At 39.4% G+C, this 20,752-nt stretch overlaps 1 protein-coding gene across 1 annotated transcript in view; it reads left to right on the plus strand.

Annotated features, from left to right (window-relative positions):
• The window catches only part of si:dkey-11f4.7 (piezo-type mechanosensitive ion channel component 2), a 554,199-nt gene that overhangs the window by 98,467 nt on the left and 434,980 nt on the right, over nucleotides 1-20,752 (plus strand). The window contains exons 6-10 of the mRNA XM_052147980.1: nucleotides 2,206-2,425; nucleotides 2,532-2,745; nucleotides 6,096-6,261; nucleotides 13,701-13,806; nucleotides 13,973-14,124. Coding sequence (XP_052003940.1) covers nucleotides 2,206-2,425; nucleotides 2,532-2,745; nucleotides 6,096-6,261; nucleotides 13,701-13,806; nucleotides 13,973-14,124 — 858 coding nt within the window. The remainder of the gene's footprint in view (nucleotides 1-2,205; nucleotides 2,426-2,531; nucleotides 2,746-6,095; nucleotides 6,262-13,700; nucleotides 13,807-13,972; nucleotides 14,125-20,752) is intronic.

Raw genomic sequence — 20,752 nt, forward strand, 5'->3', positions numbered from 1 at the left:
GATGTCCTCTCAGGGGAAAAATATGTCACTGTGTCCTCAGTAAAGCCTGTGTTGGAACTTCTTAAAGGTGAACTTTTATCACCAGACCCCAATGACACTGCACTGACAGCAAACATAAAGGCAAACATGTGCAGGGTGTTGAAAGAGAAATACAGCCCACCTGAAATCCAAAACCTTCTGAAAAAGGCCACCATCTTGGATCCAAGGTATCGTGGTACCATGGAGGATGCAGAGGTCTTGGATGATGTAAAAGAAAAGCTATTGCAAGAACTACTAGACATGAACGAGGAAGAAGGAAAAGGAGAATGTGCCAGTGGTGAGAACTGCGTTGAAGCTGCAGGAGGAAATGAAGGATCTGAATCTGGACCTCCAGCAAGCAAGAAGAAGAGGCTGTGTGACCTTCTCCAGCACAGAAGAAACCTACTTGCAAGTCACCAGACTCAGGCATCTGTTCCAAAAAGAGTGCAGCCTGATGTGGAGCTGACCAGGTTCCTCCAGGAAGAACCAGTTCATGCATCATCTGATCCCTTAATGTGGTGGCGTGATAACCACAGAAGATTTCCCCTAGTAGCCAACTTAGCACAAAAATACATGTGCATTTGTGCAACAAGCACCAGCTCAGAAAGACTGTTTAACACAGCTGGTAACATTGTTACCCCAGTAAGATCCTGCCTTAAGCCCCACAAGGTAAACATGTTGGTGTTCCTTTCTCGGAATCTGCCTAACAATTAAAAAACTAATCTGGCAGCAGAAATGTCCTGTTGATGCATCTGTGCCTTTGTGTGATACACTTTAAAAGTTTAAATTGACATATTACTTTGTTTTGATCTAGTTCTTGATACCTTGCACTTTTTTGTTAACGAAAGTGTATTTATTTACTTGTTTTATTTATTTGGGATATATTTTTTCACATTTCACAATGTCTAAATATTGAATAGAATAAGAATAAAATGTTCTTTGTTCTTTGAAACAGTGTACTTGCATTATTATGCTATTATATTGTCATTATGTAATCAGTGGCATAAAATGGTCTGAAAATTACAATAATATAATTTATCGCAATTAATTTTGGTGCAATATATCGCACAACAAAAAGTAGTTATCGTGACAGCTCTATTCCAGACATGAAAGTTCAATCTTCTTTTCATCAGACCAGAGAATATTGTTTCTCACATTCTGAGAATCCTTTATGTGCTTTTTTCAAATTCCGAGCAGGCTTTCATGTATCTTGCACTGAGGAGAGGCTTCCATCTTGCCACTCTGCCATAAATCCCAGATCGGTGGAGTGTTGCACTGATGGCTGCAAGTTTCTTCCATATCCACACATGATCACTGGACCTCAACCAGAGTGACCATAAGGTTCATGATCCCCTCTCTTACCAAGGCCCTTCTCCCTCGATTGCTTAGTTTGGCCAGATGGCCAGCTCTAGGAAGAGTCCTGGTTGTTCCATACTTCTCCCATTTAAGAATTATGGAGGCCACTGTGCTCTTAGAAACATTACATGCAGCCAAATTTCTTTTGTAGCCTTCCTCAGATCTATGCCTTGACACAATCCTGTCTCAGAGCTATGCAGGCAGTTCCTTTGACCTCATGGCTTGGTTTTTGCTCTGATATGAATTTTCAGATTTGAGACCTGTGTGTGCCTTTCCATATCATGTCCAATCAACTGCATGTTCCACAGTTGGACTCCAATCAAAGTGTAGATACATCTCAAAGACAATCCAGTGAAATGGGATACATCTGAGCTAAATATCAAGTGTCATAGAAAAATCTCTGAATATGAATCTCTGTCAATGTGATATTTCAGATTTTAATTTTAATAAATTTGCTGAATCATCAAAAATCTGGTTTTAACTTTTGTCGTTATGGGGTTTGGAGTGTAGATTGATGTGAAAAATAAATACATAATTTACAGAGGCTGCAACATAACAAAGTGTGAAAAAATTAGTGGGGTTTGAATACTTTATGAATGCATTGTGTATATATATATATATATATATATATATATATATATATATATATATATATATATATATATATATATGTATATGTGTATGTATATATATATGTGTGTGTATATATGTGTATATATATATATATATATATATATATATGTATTTATGTATATATATATGTATGTATGTATATATATGTATGTATATAAATGTGGGGTGTCACTTTAATCCTATCTTCATATTTGATAGGGTGTAGATGGAGAGATTTCTGACTCAGACGCTGAAGAGGACAGTAGAACATCAGAGGATTCTTTGTTTGACACCTCTGAAGAGAACTGCTCCCCCACAAGTGCCTCTCCTGGCATCCTGCAGAAACTGATCATATTTATATCTGGCCTGAGACTTCTCATCTCCTCTGTTTTGAACACTGCTGGGAAGGTATTGGTGACTGTTCTGCTGGGAATTGCAGGTACATATAGACATGGTATTACATATGGACATGCATGTATTCATTGTGGAGCATATATCTATGTAGATACAGCAGTCCATGATGTTATAAACTTGTATGTTAACAGGTATAACTTTGCCCTCACTGACGTCAGCACTGTATTTCATGGTGTTTCTTGGCCTTGTATGGTGCTGGGTATTGGGCTGCTCCATCTCACTACTTCACTTCAGCTCTTTGTGTGTAATGATGACCATTTTCAGTGGAGGACACATCATCATCCTTTACCTCTACCAGCTTCCTCTCATCCAGCAGCATATTTCTCCTCAGGATGACTTTGCCAGGTGCACTGCATATCTCTGTCTGGTAAACTAGTGTGATGCAGTAAAGGCAAATGCAATGCAAGTCACATCACGCAAACATGCTGTAAAAGTATGATTTTAGATCAAGAAAACAGTAAGCACATCATGTACTAAGTCTGACAACATTTGTGAAAAATACATCTACTGTAGATGAGTTTTCTAGTTTGATACAGTTTTGTTTTTCATCAGAATAACAATTTGAGTAGAAAGCTGACTTAAAACTAGATAGTACAGTTTGGAGACAAACTTTATGTTGCCTTTTCTGATGTTTAAACCAGTTTGAACAGTTGGAAGTTTGAAGTCAGCCAGATAGAAGGAACATCATACATATAGAAAACCAGCTGCAAAAAGTCCTATGCAACCCTACCCCTTGATTGTTTTTCTGATTGGAAAACTGGTTACTAGGATAACCTCATCTGCTCCTTGCTACCCCGAGTCAAAAGAATGAAACCGGAAGTCTCTACAATGTTCTGGTACAGAGATATGTGATTTGTTACCTGATTGCTAAGGTAATCCAATCTGGTTTCTAAGCAGTTTCCAGGGTGATACTTGTCAAGAATCCTCGGCATCCTGAGTGAAATAAGTCAACCCAGAAATCTCTATGTTGTTCTTGTGCAAAGATATCTGATTTGTTACTTGGTTGCTAGGGTAATCCCATATGGTTGCTAGGCAGTTACCATGGTGATACTCAAAATGCTCCTTGCCACCCTGAGTGAAAGGGTGTTCCTGTGTTTACTCTGTTCATTTGTACTTTGTTTATTTCATTATATACTTTTAAGCCTGCATTTAGATCCTGCTTCTGTGTGCTCCCTTACTGTAACAGTTATCAAGTGTTTTTTTTGTCTTGTTTTCCATTTAAATTTGTCTAAAAATGCTTAAAACAAGATACATTTACTTGAGAAGCAACATATAAGATATTTAAATTTGCTTTAAGAGAATGTATCTTAAACATAAGTGACGAAGTGTATTTAATGCGTGTATTTTGTATATAAGTGTTTTTTTCTTTCACTTGGTTGTACTTTTGCGAGTACTGTAAAGACAATATACACTCATATTCAAGATCTATTCTCTAAAAGCAAGTCTAAATATCTTATATGCTATTTAGGTGAATGCATCTTTTGTTTTTTAAAGGATTTTTTAGATATTTTAAAATATCCATCCATCCATCCATCCATCCATCGTCAACCACTTATCCTGTGTACAGGGTCGCGGGGGGCTGGAGCCTATCCCAGCTAACATTGGGCGAAAGGCGGGGGACACCCTGGACAGGTCGCCAGTCCATCGCAGGGATTTTAAAATATTAGTATTTTAAATATTACATTAACCATTCTCAGATAAAAAATTTTTTATTCTGCAGTATAGCAGCTAAAGAAAATGTACATTGTTTTAAAGGAGTTTTAGATATTTATATTTTAAAACAAGCCAAAACAAAATTGTATTTTATTACCACCACTGGAGTCGTGAGTTCGAATCCAGGGTGTGCTGAGTGACTCCAGCCAGATCTCCTAAGCAACCAAATTGGCCCAGTTGCTATGGAGGGTGGAGTCACTTAGGGTAACCTCCTTGTGGTTAGTGGTAATCGCTCTCAGTGGGGCACAAGGTAAGTTGTGCGTGGATCGTGGAGATTAGCATGAGCCTCCACATGCTGGTAGTATCCACGGTGTCATGCACAATGAGCCAAGTGATAAGATACATAGATTGACTGTCTCAGAAGTGGAGGCAACTGAGACTTGTCCTCCACCACCCGGAATGAGGTGAGTAACCATGCCACCACAGGGACCTACTATGTAGTGGGAATTGGCCATTCCAAATTGAGAAAAGGGGATTAAAAAAAACGTATTTTGTTGCAGTGTGTAATGGGGCGAAGACTATCTCTCTCACCTTTCTGTTCACTTCAATCCACCTTTAACTCACAAAAACCAAACTCTCTTAATAAAGCTGCGTATTGCCAATTTTCTTCATGATAAGAAATGCACAGTGACATATATTGTGATTCAAAAAGTCACGAGCCATCATGTTATAATCTAGCTGCAGCAAGTGCGCACTCCAGGGATGAGCATCCCCACGTCAGAGTGTGCCACAGCCGGGTGCAGTTTCAATCATTCCCCCATAGATCGGGACATTCGCGCAACTCATACACTGGCACTGTCCGCACAGAGAAATGGCAGTTTTGGAGTTTGTAGTTACATGATCTGCTTCCATATTACTTGAACTTTAATAAAGCTATATTGCATTAAATATAACTGCATTTAAGATGTAACGCCATGGTGTTTCCTTTAAAGATGCTCGACACACAAGTTTTGCTTCAGCGGAGCAGCAGCTCCAATTATTCCACAACATAAGTGCATCTGTATTTACTTATTTTGTATTTTTGCATTATAATTCCCTCATACTTTGTGATCTACATCACCTGAAGTTGTTTGGAAAGTTTGAGATGCACTGTAGTGTCACTCATTGTCCAGCTAGATCAGTTGATTCCAAATTATCAAGGCTAGCTGAGAAACAAAAGTCAAAAGTTGTCTCAGGTTTTTAATCATCAGACTGGGATCCCTGTGTTTTATTCTTGCTGATAATAATAATAATTTATGGCTTTGTGGAGCGGAGGGGGGCGGGGCCGGTCGTAATATCGCGCGCCCGGTCCCCAATCGGCCTGATGAGGCGCGCGAGGGATAAAGGCGGCCGGTGACGATGGTTCGAGAGAGAGAGAATTACGGACATGTCCGCATGTGTGTTTGTTTATGTTGTGTTTTAAGTTTCTTATTAAATTATTATTTATGTTGACAAGCCGGTTCTCGCCTCCTCCTTGCCCATTCTTTAACTGTTTTACAGGCTTATATTTAGTCTCCTCAGGGCAACTCAGTAGATAGGATTGTAGTGCAGAGTTTTATTGCCACTGTTTTTTTTTTAATCTGGTGGAGTTGAGCACCCCTGGATACCTTGAGAGGTAAATTTTTCAAGAGACTGTCCCATTTTGGTCAAGTGTAAGAGAGGGCTGGTTATAGTTCCTTACTGCCTCCATTGTGTTTTCCTGTGGCTCCATCTGGAAACCCAGCTATCATGTTTCAAATAGCCAAAGATGACAATTCTTGGCCGATGCCTCCCACATTCTTCTGTACCTTATAAGTCATAACAGATGTTTACTTAATCTCTTAGAGATGACTACTATATCTGAGCACAATGTCACCATGTGTCCCATGTAATCTGAACATGTATCACTTAAGACAGAAGGAATGTATGAAAGCATAAGTTTAACATTTTCATAATTTTAGAATATTTACAATTGAATATACATCTGTGTGCATCTAACATCACTCTCCCTGTTTGTTTACCAGGCTCTTTGGTTTGACAGCACTCATCCACACTAACATGTCAGATCCATATATCCTGGCCCTGCATGAAGATGGGAGCTGGCCTGCAATAGTTCTCCCACATGTGCTTCTACTACTGTATTACTTACTCATAGTTCTTGTACAAAAGTGGAATCACTCTATCAATGAGGTAAATATACTGCAATGTACTTTACATATACACATGCATGATGTTGCAAAGAGCATGTTTTCCCTGGTTCAACAGACTACAAAGTAAATAAAATCGAATTGTTTACTTTTAAATTACCATATCTCACAAGTGTAGTGGAGGTTGAATGTCTTGGGTGCATGCTCCAAAAACAGTGTGGTGGTGCAGATATAGACTATACAGATATAATTATCTTATAAAATAATATTTTAAAAGAAAAAAATATATGGAACTCCATGTGTGAAAATACTATCTATAAAGGTTTTATAATTAAAATAAGAAGGTTTTTAACTATAAAGTTGAATAAATAGTTTTCAAAAAGAAAAATATTTGACAAATCAAGCGTAGCATCAGTTCAGACAGGTTAAGTTAGTCAAGTTCACAATCAGCTGATGTCCAGCTGATCTCCACGCCTGCCAATGAGATTCAGACACGCATCAAGTGGTTCCATTTAAAGATTGGCATTTATTTGTTCATTCATTCATTCAGTCACTCATTCTCAGCTGCTTCTATTGGGTCACTGCAGTAGCTTAACACCATCCTCCATCCCCAGCTTCAACTCTTGTCTGCCAGACTCCTATTTCAGTTTTTGTTTGTTTTGTTCATTTTGGTTTCAGAATAAAGAATATCACCTTATCTTCAGTGATTTTTCTTGTAGAATGTATATACTGTATATTAACTTTCATATTCAACATCCATTGTTCAGCTATTAACCATGTTGCAATATAATTCTATTTTCGCCGCTCTCCCTGCATGGATAGGCAGGGATAATTTTGCCCAGAACAGAACTATACCATCAACATCAACAGATTGCATACATTGTTTAATACATCTTATATTTGATGGAAGTGGTCCTGACTGAACTTTAAAGGTTTAGTTCACCCAAAAATGAAAATTCATAAACAAAGATTTTTAGATTATTTCAGCTCTGTAGGTCTATAAAATGCAAATAAATGGGTACCAAATTTTAGAATCTACAAAAGCACATAAAGCCATCATAAAAGTAATCCATATGACTCCAGTGGATTAAATAATGTCTTCTGAAGCAAAATGTTAGGTGTAAGAAATAGGAATAAGAAATAAGAAAAAATAAATTTTAATTTGTTTATTTAATGTTTTAAAATGTATTTATATTGAATAATGCTATTGTGCATCAATAAATTGTCCATTTAATTCACGTTTAAAATGCAATTTATTGTAACAATAAAATAGAACATTAATAACTTATTTTTAAATGAACCTTTTAAAAAACGTTTGCCAGTTGCTTTTCTTCATCCACTTGTCAATTGCTTTTCTTTTTTCATTTGCCATTTGCTCTCCATTTTGAGTTTATTAATGCCATTGGGCAGTTGGTTTTGGTAGCAACCAATGAACTTTCGACTCATTTTAATACACACCTTTTCTCCCACGTGCCACTCTAAGAAGATGTAAGATGGCCTTTCATTGGATGGTTGATTGAGGTACAGGTATGAGCACTTTACGTTCTCTATGAAGGTCGCACAACAGAAACTGAAGCAAAGCGAATCAGAAGTTGATGGTCACTTATCACCGCTGCTGTCAAATGTAGTGCATAACCCTCCTCAAGTGTACATAATGGAAGGGAACTGTTAACTGTGATGCTGTCAATATTAAATGTGGGAAAACTGCATTGTACACACTAAAACAACAATGGACTACGCACGGTATTACCTCAGTTAGGGAAACCGGCTCGGATCTGAGAAAACACGGGACGAGACTGACTCTACCCTGAGATTGTAGAATCTCGCAAAGGTATTAGGTGTTGCCCAACCCGCTGCTCTGCATATGTCTGCCAGGAAGATGCCTCTGGCCAGTGCCCATGAGGATGCAACACTCCTTGTTGAGTGTGCTCAGACCTGCAGGGGGGTGAGGGGGCACGGCCTGGGTGCGATAGGCCAATGAAATGGCGTCCACCACCCAATGGGAGAGCCTCTGTTTGGAGACAGCGTTCCCTTTCCGCTGTCCATCCAAGCAGACAATGAGCTGCTCAGAGCGTCTAAAGCTCTGCGTGCGGTCCAAGTAGTTATGCAAAGCACGTACCAGACACAGCAACGAAGGGGCTGGGTCGGCCTCCTCCTGGGGCAGCGCTTGCAGGTTCACTACCTGGTCTCTGAAGGGCGTGGATGGAACCTTGGGCACGTAGCCCCTCTTGATGGAGGCGAGCGCGATCAGCAGGGCCGTTTTTAAGGAGAGAACCCTGAGTCCAACTGATTCTAACGGCTCGAAGGGGGGTCTCTGAAGGCCCGAGAGGACCACTGAGAGATCAGGGGAACAGGCTTGGCCGGGAGGTATTTAACCTCCGAGCACCTCTTAGGAACCTGATAATCAAGTCATGCTTACCCAAAGACTTGCCGTCTACTGCGTCGTGGTGGGCTGCGATAGCATCTACATACACCTTCAAGGTGGACAAGGACAGCTTCCCCTCCAACCTCTCCTGCAGAAATGAGAGCACTGACCTGACTGTGCACCTTTGTGGGTCTTCGCCCCGAGAAGAACACCAATTCGCGAACAAGCGCCACTTTAGGGTGTAAAGTTGCCTGGTAGAAGGGGATCTGGCTTGGTTGATTGTGTCTACGACAGCAGGTGGTATATCAGCTAGATTTTCCACGTCCCGTCCAGGGGCCAGACATGGAGGTTCCAGAGGTCTGGGTGTGGATGCCAGAGCGTGCCCTGTCCCTGAGAAAGAAGTTCTTTCCTCAGGGGAATTTGCCAGGGAGGGGCTATCGCGAGGAGTATGAGGTCCGAGAACCAAGCCCGGGTAGGCCAATAGGGAGCCACAAGAGTGACTTGTTCCTCGTCCTCCCTGACCTTGCATAGCACCTGTGCAAGAAGGCTCACGGGTGGAAATGCTTGCGCAGCCCCGTGGGCCAGGTGTGTGCCGAGGGGAGCCTCTGTTCGGGCATACCAGAGTGGGCAGTGGGAGGTCTCTCGGGAGGCGAACAGATCTACCTGAGCCTTGCCGAACCATTCCCAAATCAGCTGGACCGACTGGGGGTGAAGCCTCCACTCTCCATTGGGCAAGCGTTGTCATGACTTGAGTCGCTGCTGGCTCCAAGGGAGGAGACGACGAGCGAGTTGTAACATGTGGCGGGAGTGTACGCCGCCTTGGCGATTTATATACGCTACCGCGGTGGTGCTATCTGATTTGATCAAGACGTGTTTGCCCTGATCTAGTGAGAGAAACTTCAGCAGGGCAAAGAAAACAGTCAGCAACTCCAGGCAGTTGATGTGCCAGCGCAGCGGGGCCCCTTTCCAACGGCCCGCAGCTGCGTGCCCGTTGCACACAGCGCCCCAACCCAATCTGAAGGTGTCGGTCATGACCAGGATGCATCGGGACACCTGCTGCAATGGGACTCCTGTCCGCAGAAAGCAGAGGTCTGTCCAGGGTTTGAATGTTTGGCGGCAGGCGGGGGTGACCATCACACGGTGTGTGCCGCGGCGCCATGCTCATCTCGGGACTCGAGTCTGTAGCCGGTGCTGAAACGGTCTCATATGCATCAACCCCAGTGGTGCGGCCGCTGCGGAGGATGCCCCAACTTGAAAAGTTTTAGAGGGACCGTTGTGCCTGGCCTGAAGGTGGTGAGGCATTTCAGCACTGACTGCACAGGCTCGTTGATGAGGCACAGTGACTATACCCCATTTGGCAGCGCGTGATGGGGTCCACCTGAAGTCATTGAAGAGTTTATTACTGCTGCTTTTATAAAGCAAGTGCGCCTCTCCTCTGGAGACCGGTCTCTTCACTGGCATCCTTGTAGACCCAGGAACAGAGCAGGAAGGGTCTGGTGAATTCGATTTGTCACCGTACCCGCTCCACAGAGCCCCAGTGTGAGTTAGATGGGCCACCCTTCACCCCTGGGAAGACAGGCAGTCAGAGAAGCCACCGCCCCTCATGTCCAGGAAGGAGGGGAACACATCTGGCTGTTCGACCCCGCCATCATTCTGGACCATCCTATGGACACTACCCCTGCCTACACATACCCCATTCACTGTGAGGGCACCAGATCCCCCTTTATTTTGTACACTTTTCCCCTCTGACACCATTTTTTTTGCATGTTTGTAAATTTTATGTTTATTATTTAAAATCATTGTCTCTCTTAGGCTTGATGTCACACCCACTGTGTCTGTCTCTTACTCACCTCATAACAGTATTCTAATTTAATTAAGAGAGTGTATCCTGTGACCAAGATGATGCAAGCAGGGGTTAGTGAGGTGTGCCTTGCAGTCTGGCTGGAAGCATATGGCAGTTCATTTCAGGTGAAGTCTGTGGTGCAGAGAGTGGCCAGGAAAGTATCCCTAGTTCTACTTTTGATTAACATATTATATATATATATATATATATATATATATATATATATATATATATATATATATATATATGAACATTATTTGCTGAGAAAGGCCCCAAAACAAATTTAACTTGGTATACGACATAACATATCAAAAATATCCAATTATTATAATGTTAATAATTGATAAATCATTGCATCGTAACTAGAGTATACATTTATCGTGGCAGCAGACAAGCAGACAATTTTAAAAAACAAATAATAAATTAGTGCATTGTTAAAATATGCTCAAAATAATGCACCAGGTTCTCTTGAAAGGAGATCAAACACAAATCAACAATAAACACATCTGCCATTTTTACTTTCTGCTTTTATAATTTGTTTATCTCATGTTCTGATTATGTTTATGACTGATTATGACAAACTACTGATTTGATTTAACTATATATATATATATATATATATATATATATATATATATATATATATATATATATATATATATATATATATATCTAGCTGGCACCGCCTTGACTGCACAAAACACAATTAGGCCGTGTTTAACAGCCTTTCTTTTTGTTATGTAGCATCTCAAAGTTTTTTTTTATAGTCTAAAGTGCTGTAGAGATGGAAACTTTGAAACACGATTCTCAGTATCGCTGTATTCTGTTGTGCTCTGTTCGGCTCACGTTGGTTTCATGAGTGTTGTCTGTACTGCTGGAGTTTGACTGCCCCCTACTGACAAATTCTCTCTCTCTCTCTCTCTCTCTCTCTCTCTCTCTCTCTCTCTCTCTCTCTCTCTCTCTCTCTCTATGCAAAAACACACTGGGGGCAAAAAGTTTGGAATAATTTACAGGCTCTTATTTGGTAGAAATTGGTACTTTTATTCAACAAAGTGGCATTCAGCAGATCACAATGTATTGTCAGGACATTAATAACGTGAAAAATTAATTTTACCATTTGAAAAAACAAAAAATTCGGAACTTCTTAAACTACTTCAAAGAGTTCTCATCAAACAGTCCTCCACATGCAGCAATGACAGCTTTGCAGATCCTTGGCATTCCAGCTGTTGTATTCCAGTTTGTCCAGATACTCAGGTGACATTTCACCCCATGCTTCCTGTAGCACTTGCCATAGATGTGGCTGTCTTGTTGGGCACTTCTCATGCACATTACAGTCTAGCTGATCCCACAAAAGTTAAATGGGGTTACAATCCATAATACTCTTTTCCAATGATCTGTTGTCCAGTGTCTGTTTCTTTGCCCTCTGTAACCTTTTCTTTTTGTTTTTCTGTTTCAAAAGTGACCTTTTCTTTGCAATTCTTCCCATAAGGCCTGAACCCGAGTCTTCTCTTTACTGTTGAACATGAAACTGGTGTTGAGCGGGTAGAATTCAATGAAGCTGTCAGCTGAGGACACGTTAGGCATCTATTTCTCAAACTAAAGTCTCTGATGTACATATTCTCTTGTTTAGTTGTACATCTGGTCTTCCACATCTCTTTCTGTCCTTGTTAGAGCCAGTTGTCCTTTGTCTTTGAAGACTGTAGTTTACATGTAGTGTACACCTTTGTATGAAAGCATTGTAAAGCTTTCGTTCCTCAAAAAAATTACTGACTGACGATTTTCTAGAGAAAGCAGTTTATTTTTTGCTATTTTTTTAAAACTAATATTGACCTTAAGACAAGCTAGTCTATTGCATAGAAACACAAAGACAATGTTAAGCTTCATTTAATGAACCAAATAGCTTTCAACAGTGATTTTCAAGAAGCAAATGATCAATTTAGCATGATTACTCAAGAATAAGGTGTTGGAGTGATGGCTGCTGGAAATGGGGCCCGTTTAGATTTGATTAAAAATATTTTTTTTCAAATAGTGATGGTGCTGTTTTTTACATCAGTAATGTCCTGACTATACTATGTGATCAGCTGAATGCCATTTTGGTGAGTAAAATTACCTTTTGTACATTATTCCAAACTTTTGGCCACCAGTGTATATTGAAGTGAACAAAAAGGTAGAGGGTAGTCTTCACCCCATTATACACTGCTTTTGTTTTGACTTGTTTTCCAATATTAATATCTAAAACTCTTAAAACAACATACATTTATTTTGGAGCTATACTGCAGAAATAATGTGTTATCTGAGAGTTCAAATATTCAAATATTATAAAATATCTAAAGATCCTTAAAAAAAGATGCATTCACCAGGGAAGCAGCGTATAATATATTTAGACTTGCCTTCAGAGAATATATCTTGAATCTATGTATATTTTGTCTTTACTGCTCTGGCAGAAGTATAAACAAGTGAAAAGAAATACACTTACTGTATATACAAATACACTCATATTCAAGAAACATTCACTGAAAGCAATTCTTAAAATATAATATGCTACTTCTAAAGTAAATGTATCTTGTTTTAAGGATAAGCTATTTTTAAACAATTTTAAGTCGGAAACAAGACAAAAAACTTTATAACAATAGGATTTTTGCAGGATGTTTTTACTGAATTAAACTTTAAAAAAGCATTTTTTTTTCCCCCTTTAATTCAATGAATGACATCTAGAGGTATTTTTTAAAACTAAATTTTATCTTTATTGGTAGTAAGCACATTTAATACAACCTTTTAACTTAGGGCACAAGCTGAATAGTCAGTTAAGAGCTAATGATTAATCTTTGCAATAATCGCTAGAATAGTCAAATAATCATTCTAATAATCGCTAGATTAGTTGATTATCAAAATAATCGTTAGTTGCAGCTCTAAACCACTGGTCTTTCCTATGGTCTGTTCCACTACTGAATGTGCGCTGCATTCTATAATTCTACACATTTTAACCTATTTATAAATGTGTGTGTGTGTGTGTGTGTGTGTGTGTGTGTGTGTGTTTGTGTGCACCTATACATGTTTGTGCATGCACGACACAACTATTCTCACCTTTTTAATGTAAATGAGGTAAATGTGTTAACTGCATTAAATAAATGTAATGTCGTCTATTTATTTACTTTTTTGCATGACTGATTTTAAGTTTAGAATGTTCTTTTAAATGTCACTATTATCTTAAAGCCAATGCTACATTTAACACAAGCATTCATCTTTATTGTGTGTTGTTGATGTCACACATTAGTCTAAGGTGGTGATGTTGGAAGAATCTGCAGTGAATTCTCTGATGCTGCTGAATGACTGCACACAGTGGTTTGCTTTGCATCCATACACAACAAACGTCGCTCACGGTACACCTACAATAATTATTTAAATACTCATTAAGTCTTTGTTAATTATTACTATTTTTAAACTGTTCTACAACGAACAAACTGTATGTATTGTTTATGTTATGAAGTTATATTTAATCCACAGTGAATAATCTGTGTGTGTTTTTTCCATGCATGAATTGTAAAGAGAGCAATGTGGAGAAGGAAAGCTGTGGCAGAGGGGATGAAATATTAAGTGATGTGGATTCGTCTGCTGAGCATGCTGAAGTCAGTGCTTTGATTCTGCTCGGACAGCTCTTCATGAAGCAGAGCTACATCATTGCTCTTATCATCATGATGGTAATGTTTGTCAGTTATATGGCATTTGTATAAATGGTCTCAAGATGGTCATATTAAAGAGTCAATTGTGCCAGATAGGTAGCATACTATTGTGCAGAGCAGCATTGCCATGTTTTAAAGGGATCATAATTAATAAATAAAAAAGCCTTAGGTCCACTTATAATTTTAGTATTTTTTTTCCACCATAACAGTCATAATTTATTAATATTGACGTGACATCATGTTAGAGCAGAAACGAAAACCATTCATTTTGACACACTGATTTTGATTAATAGAAATATAAGAAAGAGGAGTGTGTGGACTTTTAACATTGTAGTGTGGTTGTGTACACACTCTGCCGACTAACATTTATGTACAAACACCATGTAAAAGTAAATTTTGCATAATAGGTCCCCTTTAACTATAAAACAGTCATGAAACATAAAACAGTCATTTAAAATATTTGTGAATGAAACTGATCACTTGTGGTTTTTGCATCAGGTCCAATAGAGTTTTTAACTGCCCCAACTTTAATAATGCTCATTCAATAACTGTTCCTTTCCAAAGCTTGAATCATGTACTGATTGGTTCACAAGCAAACCACACTGATCTGAGGCAAAAACTTACAATTCTCGCTGAAATGTTATGAATACGTATACAAAATACAATCCATGGGGATGTTGGGTTCTTCAACAGGCTAAAGCAGAGATGCTGGTCTTCAGATCTCACATCTTCCGTGTTTGTTTACGCACAGAACGGCATATGTTTCTCCCAGTCAGTGGCAACAGCAGATTGAGCTGCATTTTAAAATATGCTCTTCAAACGTGGCGGACCGTTTCTGGAGTTTGGTTTAATTAGGGGTTTTCAAAGTGTTAAACAGTAAGCCCCCCCGACAAAATTATTTTTTACAAATTTTACAAATACAGCAGTACATTCTGGCTACTTAATTGAAGATTTATCAGGTGTTGTCCTCTAGTATTATATTATAAAAATTCATCAGATTTCAGGTGTTGGAGCAATTAATCATTGATGATCAATAACATTAAATTTAGCATGACAAATATTTCTATGAATCATATGAAATCATATTAATAATAATTTGTTTATTAAAAATACATGTTTATCCTTATGACAATGGGGTTACTTAACTGTTTTTTAGCCCAGTAGTTCTAAACCTTTTTAACCCCAAAGCCCCCAACTGTCCAAGAAGATATTTGAAGGCCCCCTTGCCCAAAACTAGACTTTTCTCTAGAAGTTTCAGAAAGAGAGTCTGTTTATAGTTTGTAGGCATACATCTTAAAGTATTTTTAGCATTTTTATTAAATTGGATTATTTTAATATTTTGATATTTCTTATTTTACATAAATGTTATCATAAATTTTAATCTCACACCCCACAACCACTCTGACCTTCACTACACACAAACACCAACACCTCCTGCAACCACGCTCCACCCCCCTCCTGCTACTCAACCTGCACTCAAGATCTGTGAAGATGATGTGTGCCGCGTCTTTCGGAAGCAAAAGATAAGGAAGTTTTCAGGTCCAAATGGCGTCTCACCAGCCTGCCTCCGATCCTGTACTAACCAACTGGCCCTCATCTTCACGCTGATATTCAATAGATCACTGGAGCAGTGTGAAGTCCCATGCTACTTCAAACACTCAATTATTATCCCTGTCCCTAAGAAACCAAAAATCCCAGGACTTCATTAAAGTCATTTGAGAGACTGGTTTTGGACCACCTGAAGGACATCACTGGACCCTTTCTGGATCCCCTTCAATTTGCTTAACAGGTCTGTGGATGATGCAGTCAACATGGGATTGCATCATATCCTGCAACATCTGGACAGACCGGGGAAATATGCAAGGATCCTTTTTGTGGACTTCAGTTCAGCTTTCAACACCATCATCCCAGCTATTCTCCGGACTAAGTTAAACCAAATCTCTGTTCCCATGTCTATCTGTCAGTGGATTACCAGCTTTCTGACAGACAGGCAGAAGCTTGTGAGACAGGGGAAATTCAATTCCAGCACCTGTACAGTCAGCACTGGTGCTCTCCCTACTACTCTTCTCCCTCTACACTAATGACTGCACCACCAAGGACCCCTCTGTCAAGCTCCTGAAGTTTGCAGACGACATTACTGTCATCAGCCTCATCCGAGATGACGATGACTCTGCATACAGAAAGGAATTTGAATGGCTGGCTCACTGAGGTTGAGCTGAACATGCTCAAAACAGTGGAGATGATTGTAGACTTTAGGAGGAACACCCCAACACTGACCCCCTCACTATTCTAAACAGCACTGTGGCAGCAGTGGAGTCATTCAGGTTCCTGGGCACTACCATCTCACAGGACCTAAAGTAGGAGACACACATTGACTCCATTGTGAAAAAGGCCCATCAGAGGTTGTACTTCATTCACCAACTGAGGAAGTTCAACCTGCCACAGGCACTGCTGATGCAGTTCTACTCAGCAGTCATTGAGTCATTGAGTAGATACATGTCAGGAGCTTTTATATAAGTTTTAATTTGGTTCCATATTTTTAGAGCATTATTTATAACAAAGTGATTATCATATAAGGCTTTATCAATTTTAGTAGGACTATTGAGAAGAGCAGCAAGAGATGTCTTATTGCAAAATGCTTGCTCCATCCTACGCCAGGAAGGATCTCCATGTACATTAATGGACTGTTTTTTCCACCAGGAAAAAACGCTTAGATTAGCTGCCCAGTAATAATATTTGAACTGTGGTAGGCTAAACCCTCCATCCTTCTTAGCTTTACATAGATGCTTCTTAGATATTTGCACACTCTTATAATACCACAAATTAGGCACAATTATAGCATCTAACTGTTTAAAAAAACTTTGTGGGATAAAACAGGGAATTGCCTGAACATTTTTCAAAACTCGTGGGAGTACAACCATCTTGATCGAGTTAATCCTACAAGCCATTGACATGGGCAACATGCTCCAAAATTCTATATTTCGCTTTAACTGATCTAATATTCGCTGCCAGTTTATTCTAAGTAGATCTTTAGGCTCTTTAGTAACTGTAACCCCGAGATACAGAAAAGAATTGTGTGCTTTTTTAAAAGGGTTGGAATTCAAGAATAGTGGGTCGATTCTTGTGATGGGCATTAATTCACTCTTCTTCCAGTTAATTGTAAAGCCGGAAAAGGTTCCAAATGTTTTGATCAAAGACAAAACTGAAGGGACTGACCTCTGAGGGTCGGAGATATATAATAAAATGTCATCTGCATATAATGAGAGATGGTGGGGTAGACCTTTAATATTTATAGGACTAATATCTTGATGCTGCCTTATACTCACATCCAGGGGCTCAATAAGAATCAAAAAAACAAAAAAGATGAGAGGGGGCAGCCCTGTCGCATTCCTCTGTATATCTTAAAGGGAGGAGACACATTCTGATTTGTGATTACAGACGCAACAGGGTGAGCATAGATAGTTTCAATCCAGCCCTTAAAGACAGGCCCAAATCGTAATACTTCTATGGCGGATCTCATGTATGACCATTCTACCTGGTCAAAGGCACGTTGTGCATCAAGTGAAATGATAGCTGTGTCTGTATAATGTTTGGCTTATAAAATATTAAAAAGATGACGCAAATTAAAAAACATGTATCTGCCAAGCATAAAGCCAGTTTGGTCAGGATGAATGACAGTGCAAATGTGGCTTCTCAGACGATTTGCCAGTATTTTCCCAATAAGTTTTGTTTCTATTGGGATCAGCGAAACAGGATGATAAGATGAGACCAATAAGGGATCACGTCCTGGTTTGGGAATCAGAATTATATTGGGCTGTATATAAAGTAGGAGGCAGCTCAGAGGCATTGCCACTACGTTTATACATGCGCACAAGAAAGTGGGAAATTATATCACTAAATATCTTGAAAAATTCAATGGTAAACCCATCTGGTCCAGGGGATTTATTATTTGGAGAAGAAAAAATAGCTTTATTAATTAATCTCTTTAAGGCTTATATCTGCATCTAAATGTTTTACTGCTTCTTCATTTAATTTGGGAAGATTAAAATTGGCTAGGAAATTAGTTGCTGTGTTTGAAGTTGTATTTTCCTGGGACCGATATACATCTTCATAAAATTTATGAAGACATCTATTTATATCAACAGGATTATTTAAGAGTTTGCCACTATCCAATTTTATTGAGTGTATAGCTCGATGCTTGGGCGTGTCTCAATTGGCGAGCAAGTAGTTTTTGCGGTTTATCTCCTAGTTCAAAGTATTGCTGCTTAACTTGGTTGAGTATTTTTTTTTAAGTTTTTAGACATGGACACTGCATTAGCATGGCCTCAATTTCTTTCAATTTTTCTTTTTCCTGTTTTCTTTGCATATAGCCTCATATGCTATTATATTTCCTCTTAAAACAGCTTTCATAGATTCCCAAAGAGTTGAATCGTGAACGTCTCCTTTATCATTTGTAGATATGAAGAATTCTATTTTCTCCCTGAGATAATCACTGAACCACTTGTCCTTTAATAGACTGTTATTCATTCGCCATGTATATTCTCCTTTAACTACGCCTAAATTCAAATCCAATGTGGGGAATGGTCTGATATTAACACATTATGATATTTTGAGGCGGTTGCCATAGATATTAATTTGGAATCAATTAAAAAATAATAAATTCTCGAGTGAGATTTATGCACAGAAGAGAAAAAGGAATAATCTCTATCAGAGGGGTGAAGTACTCTCCAGATATCTACTATACCGAGATTTTTAATATAATTATTAATAGTTTTACAAGACTTTGATGCAGTTAACTGACTTGGTTGTTTGTCAAGGGCTGGATCTAAAACACAATTAAAGTCTCCCCCGATGATGACATTTGAGTCTTGCAGGTTAGGAAGAGTTTCAATTACTTTAGTAAAAAATGACGGATCGTCGAAATTTGGGCCATATATATTTACTAACACAACTGGAGTCTGATTGATCATCCCACAAACCACAAGATATCTACTGTTTTGATCTGCAATAGTTTGGCTTATGTATGAAAGGGAAATTCTTCCTTATAAGGGTAGCAACTCCTAAAGCTTTTCCTGAAAAGTTTGACTGATATACATAAGAGGCCCAACCAGGCCGAAGGCATCTCTGTGCTGTTCGTATCAAATGTGTCTCCTGGAGAAACTAAATATCTGCTTTAAATGTTTTTAGTTGTGCAAATACTTTCCCCCTTTTTAATGGGCTATTCAGACCCCGTACATTCCAAACTAACCCTTTGCTTTGGGTACTCTGAGACATAACCATCGAATAGTTCTTCTTGATAAAGTGCCCTTAAAAAGAAACAAATTTTATGTAACATAAATTAGGAATGCTGACATAATAACTGTTGCATAGTCCCTCATAGAACATACAGAACACTTTCCCATACCCCCAGTAAAACAATCTTTTCATACTTAATTAAACCTAACATAACAGTATCGTTAACGTAGGTTACCATTTGTTACACCTCGCGAAATAAAACAGGCTCCATTCAATCTTACCTCTGAACTACACGAAAGTTCCAATTGAATACGAAAGTCTCACTACAAAATCTGGAACAAATCAGTAATTTACTGTAAAAGAGTTCAATCTGTTTCTCATTTGCATTACAGTCCATTCCATTTACTCGGCACGATGATTAAGATCTTCATGGTGTTTGACGGGCAACTGACCAGTCAACTACTTTGTCACTCAGGAATTCATTCGCCGCCTCCGGAATCTCAAACGCGCTGCGATGCCGTCCACCGTTACAATGAATCTTGCCGGGAAGCGAAAGCCACACCGTATCTTCCTAGCTCTACATTTCTCTCTAATGTTGTTGAACAACTGTCGCTTTTTCAAGGTATCCGTGGTCAAATCTGGGTAAATTGCCACCCGTGTCCCCATGTAGAACAGCGGCTGGTTCTGCCTGGCTAGGTGTAGGACAAGCTCCTTGGTCTAATAATGATGAAGCCAGGCAATGATTGCTCTCGGTCTGCCACTAGAAGCCGGCTTTAAACTACGGTGCGCCCAATCAACCTGGAAGCAGTTTCTCGACGAAACGGGTAGGATGACCTTGCTCCTCTTTTTCATTAATACCTATAATCCGGATATTCTGGCGGCGAGATCGAGACTCCAAGTCGTCAAGTTTTGTATACATTTGCGACGACTCAGTATCTAACTTTGAACACAGCTGCTCTAAAGCCTCGATTCGCTGTTCATGTGCATTCGCAGCCTTATCAATTTCCTCCACCTGCGTGACAGTTTCATCCAATGCACATTTCACTGTGGAAAGTGAGGCTGAAAGTTTGTTAAACCTATTGTCCATATTGCCGCTGAGTGCATTAATAGCAGCCATGAGCTGCTGGCAAGTCTGGAAACAGTCCCACTAGTAAAATATGTACGTTTATATAAAATAGCATGTCAACTAATATGTAAGTAAAACTAAATCACTTACTCATCCGAAATTTCTGCTCTTCTTCTGAGGAAAATGTTAACTCTTCGTCACTATCCAGGAGCTTCATCGCCTGTGTATCGTGCCATCTTCCAAACTCGCAGAAAAGTGAATGGACTTGATGCTTTTTAAGGCACAGTCGGGGGCGTTTACCATTTGCATTGATCGTCTCAGCACATTACCGTATGAGTAGTGCCC

The sequence above is a fragment of the Xyrauchen texanus genome, chromosome 18 (genome assembly GCF_025860055.1).
Source record: "Xyrauchen texanus isolate HMW12.3.18 chromosome 18, RBS_HiC_50CHRs, whole genome shotgun sequence".
Lineage (NCBI taxonomy): Eukaryota > Metazoa > Chordata > Actinopteri > Cypriniformes > Catostomidae > Xyrauchen > Xyrauchen texanus.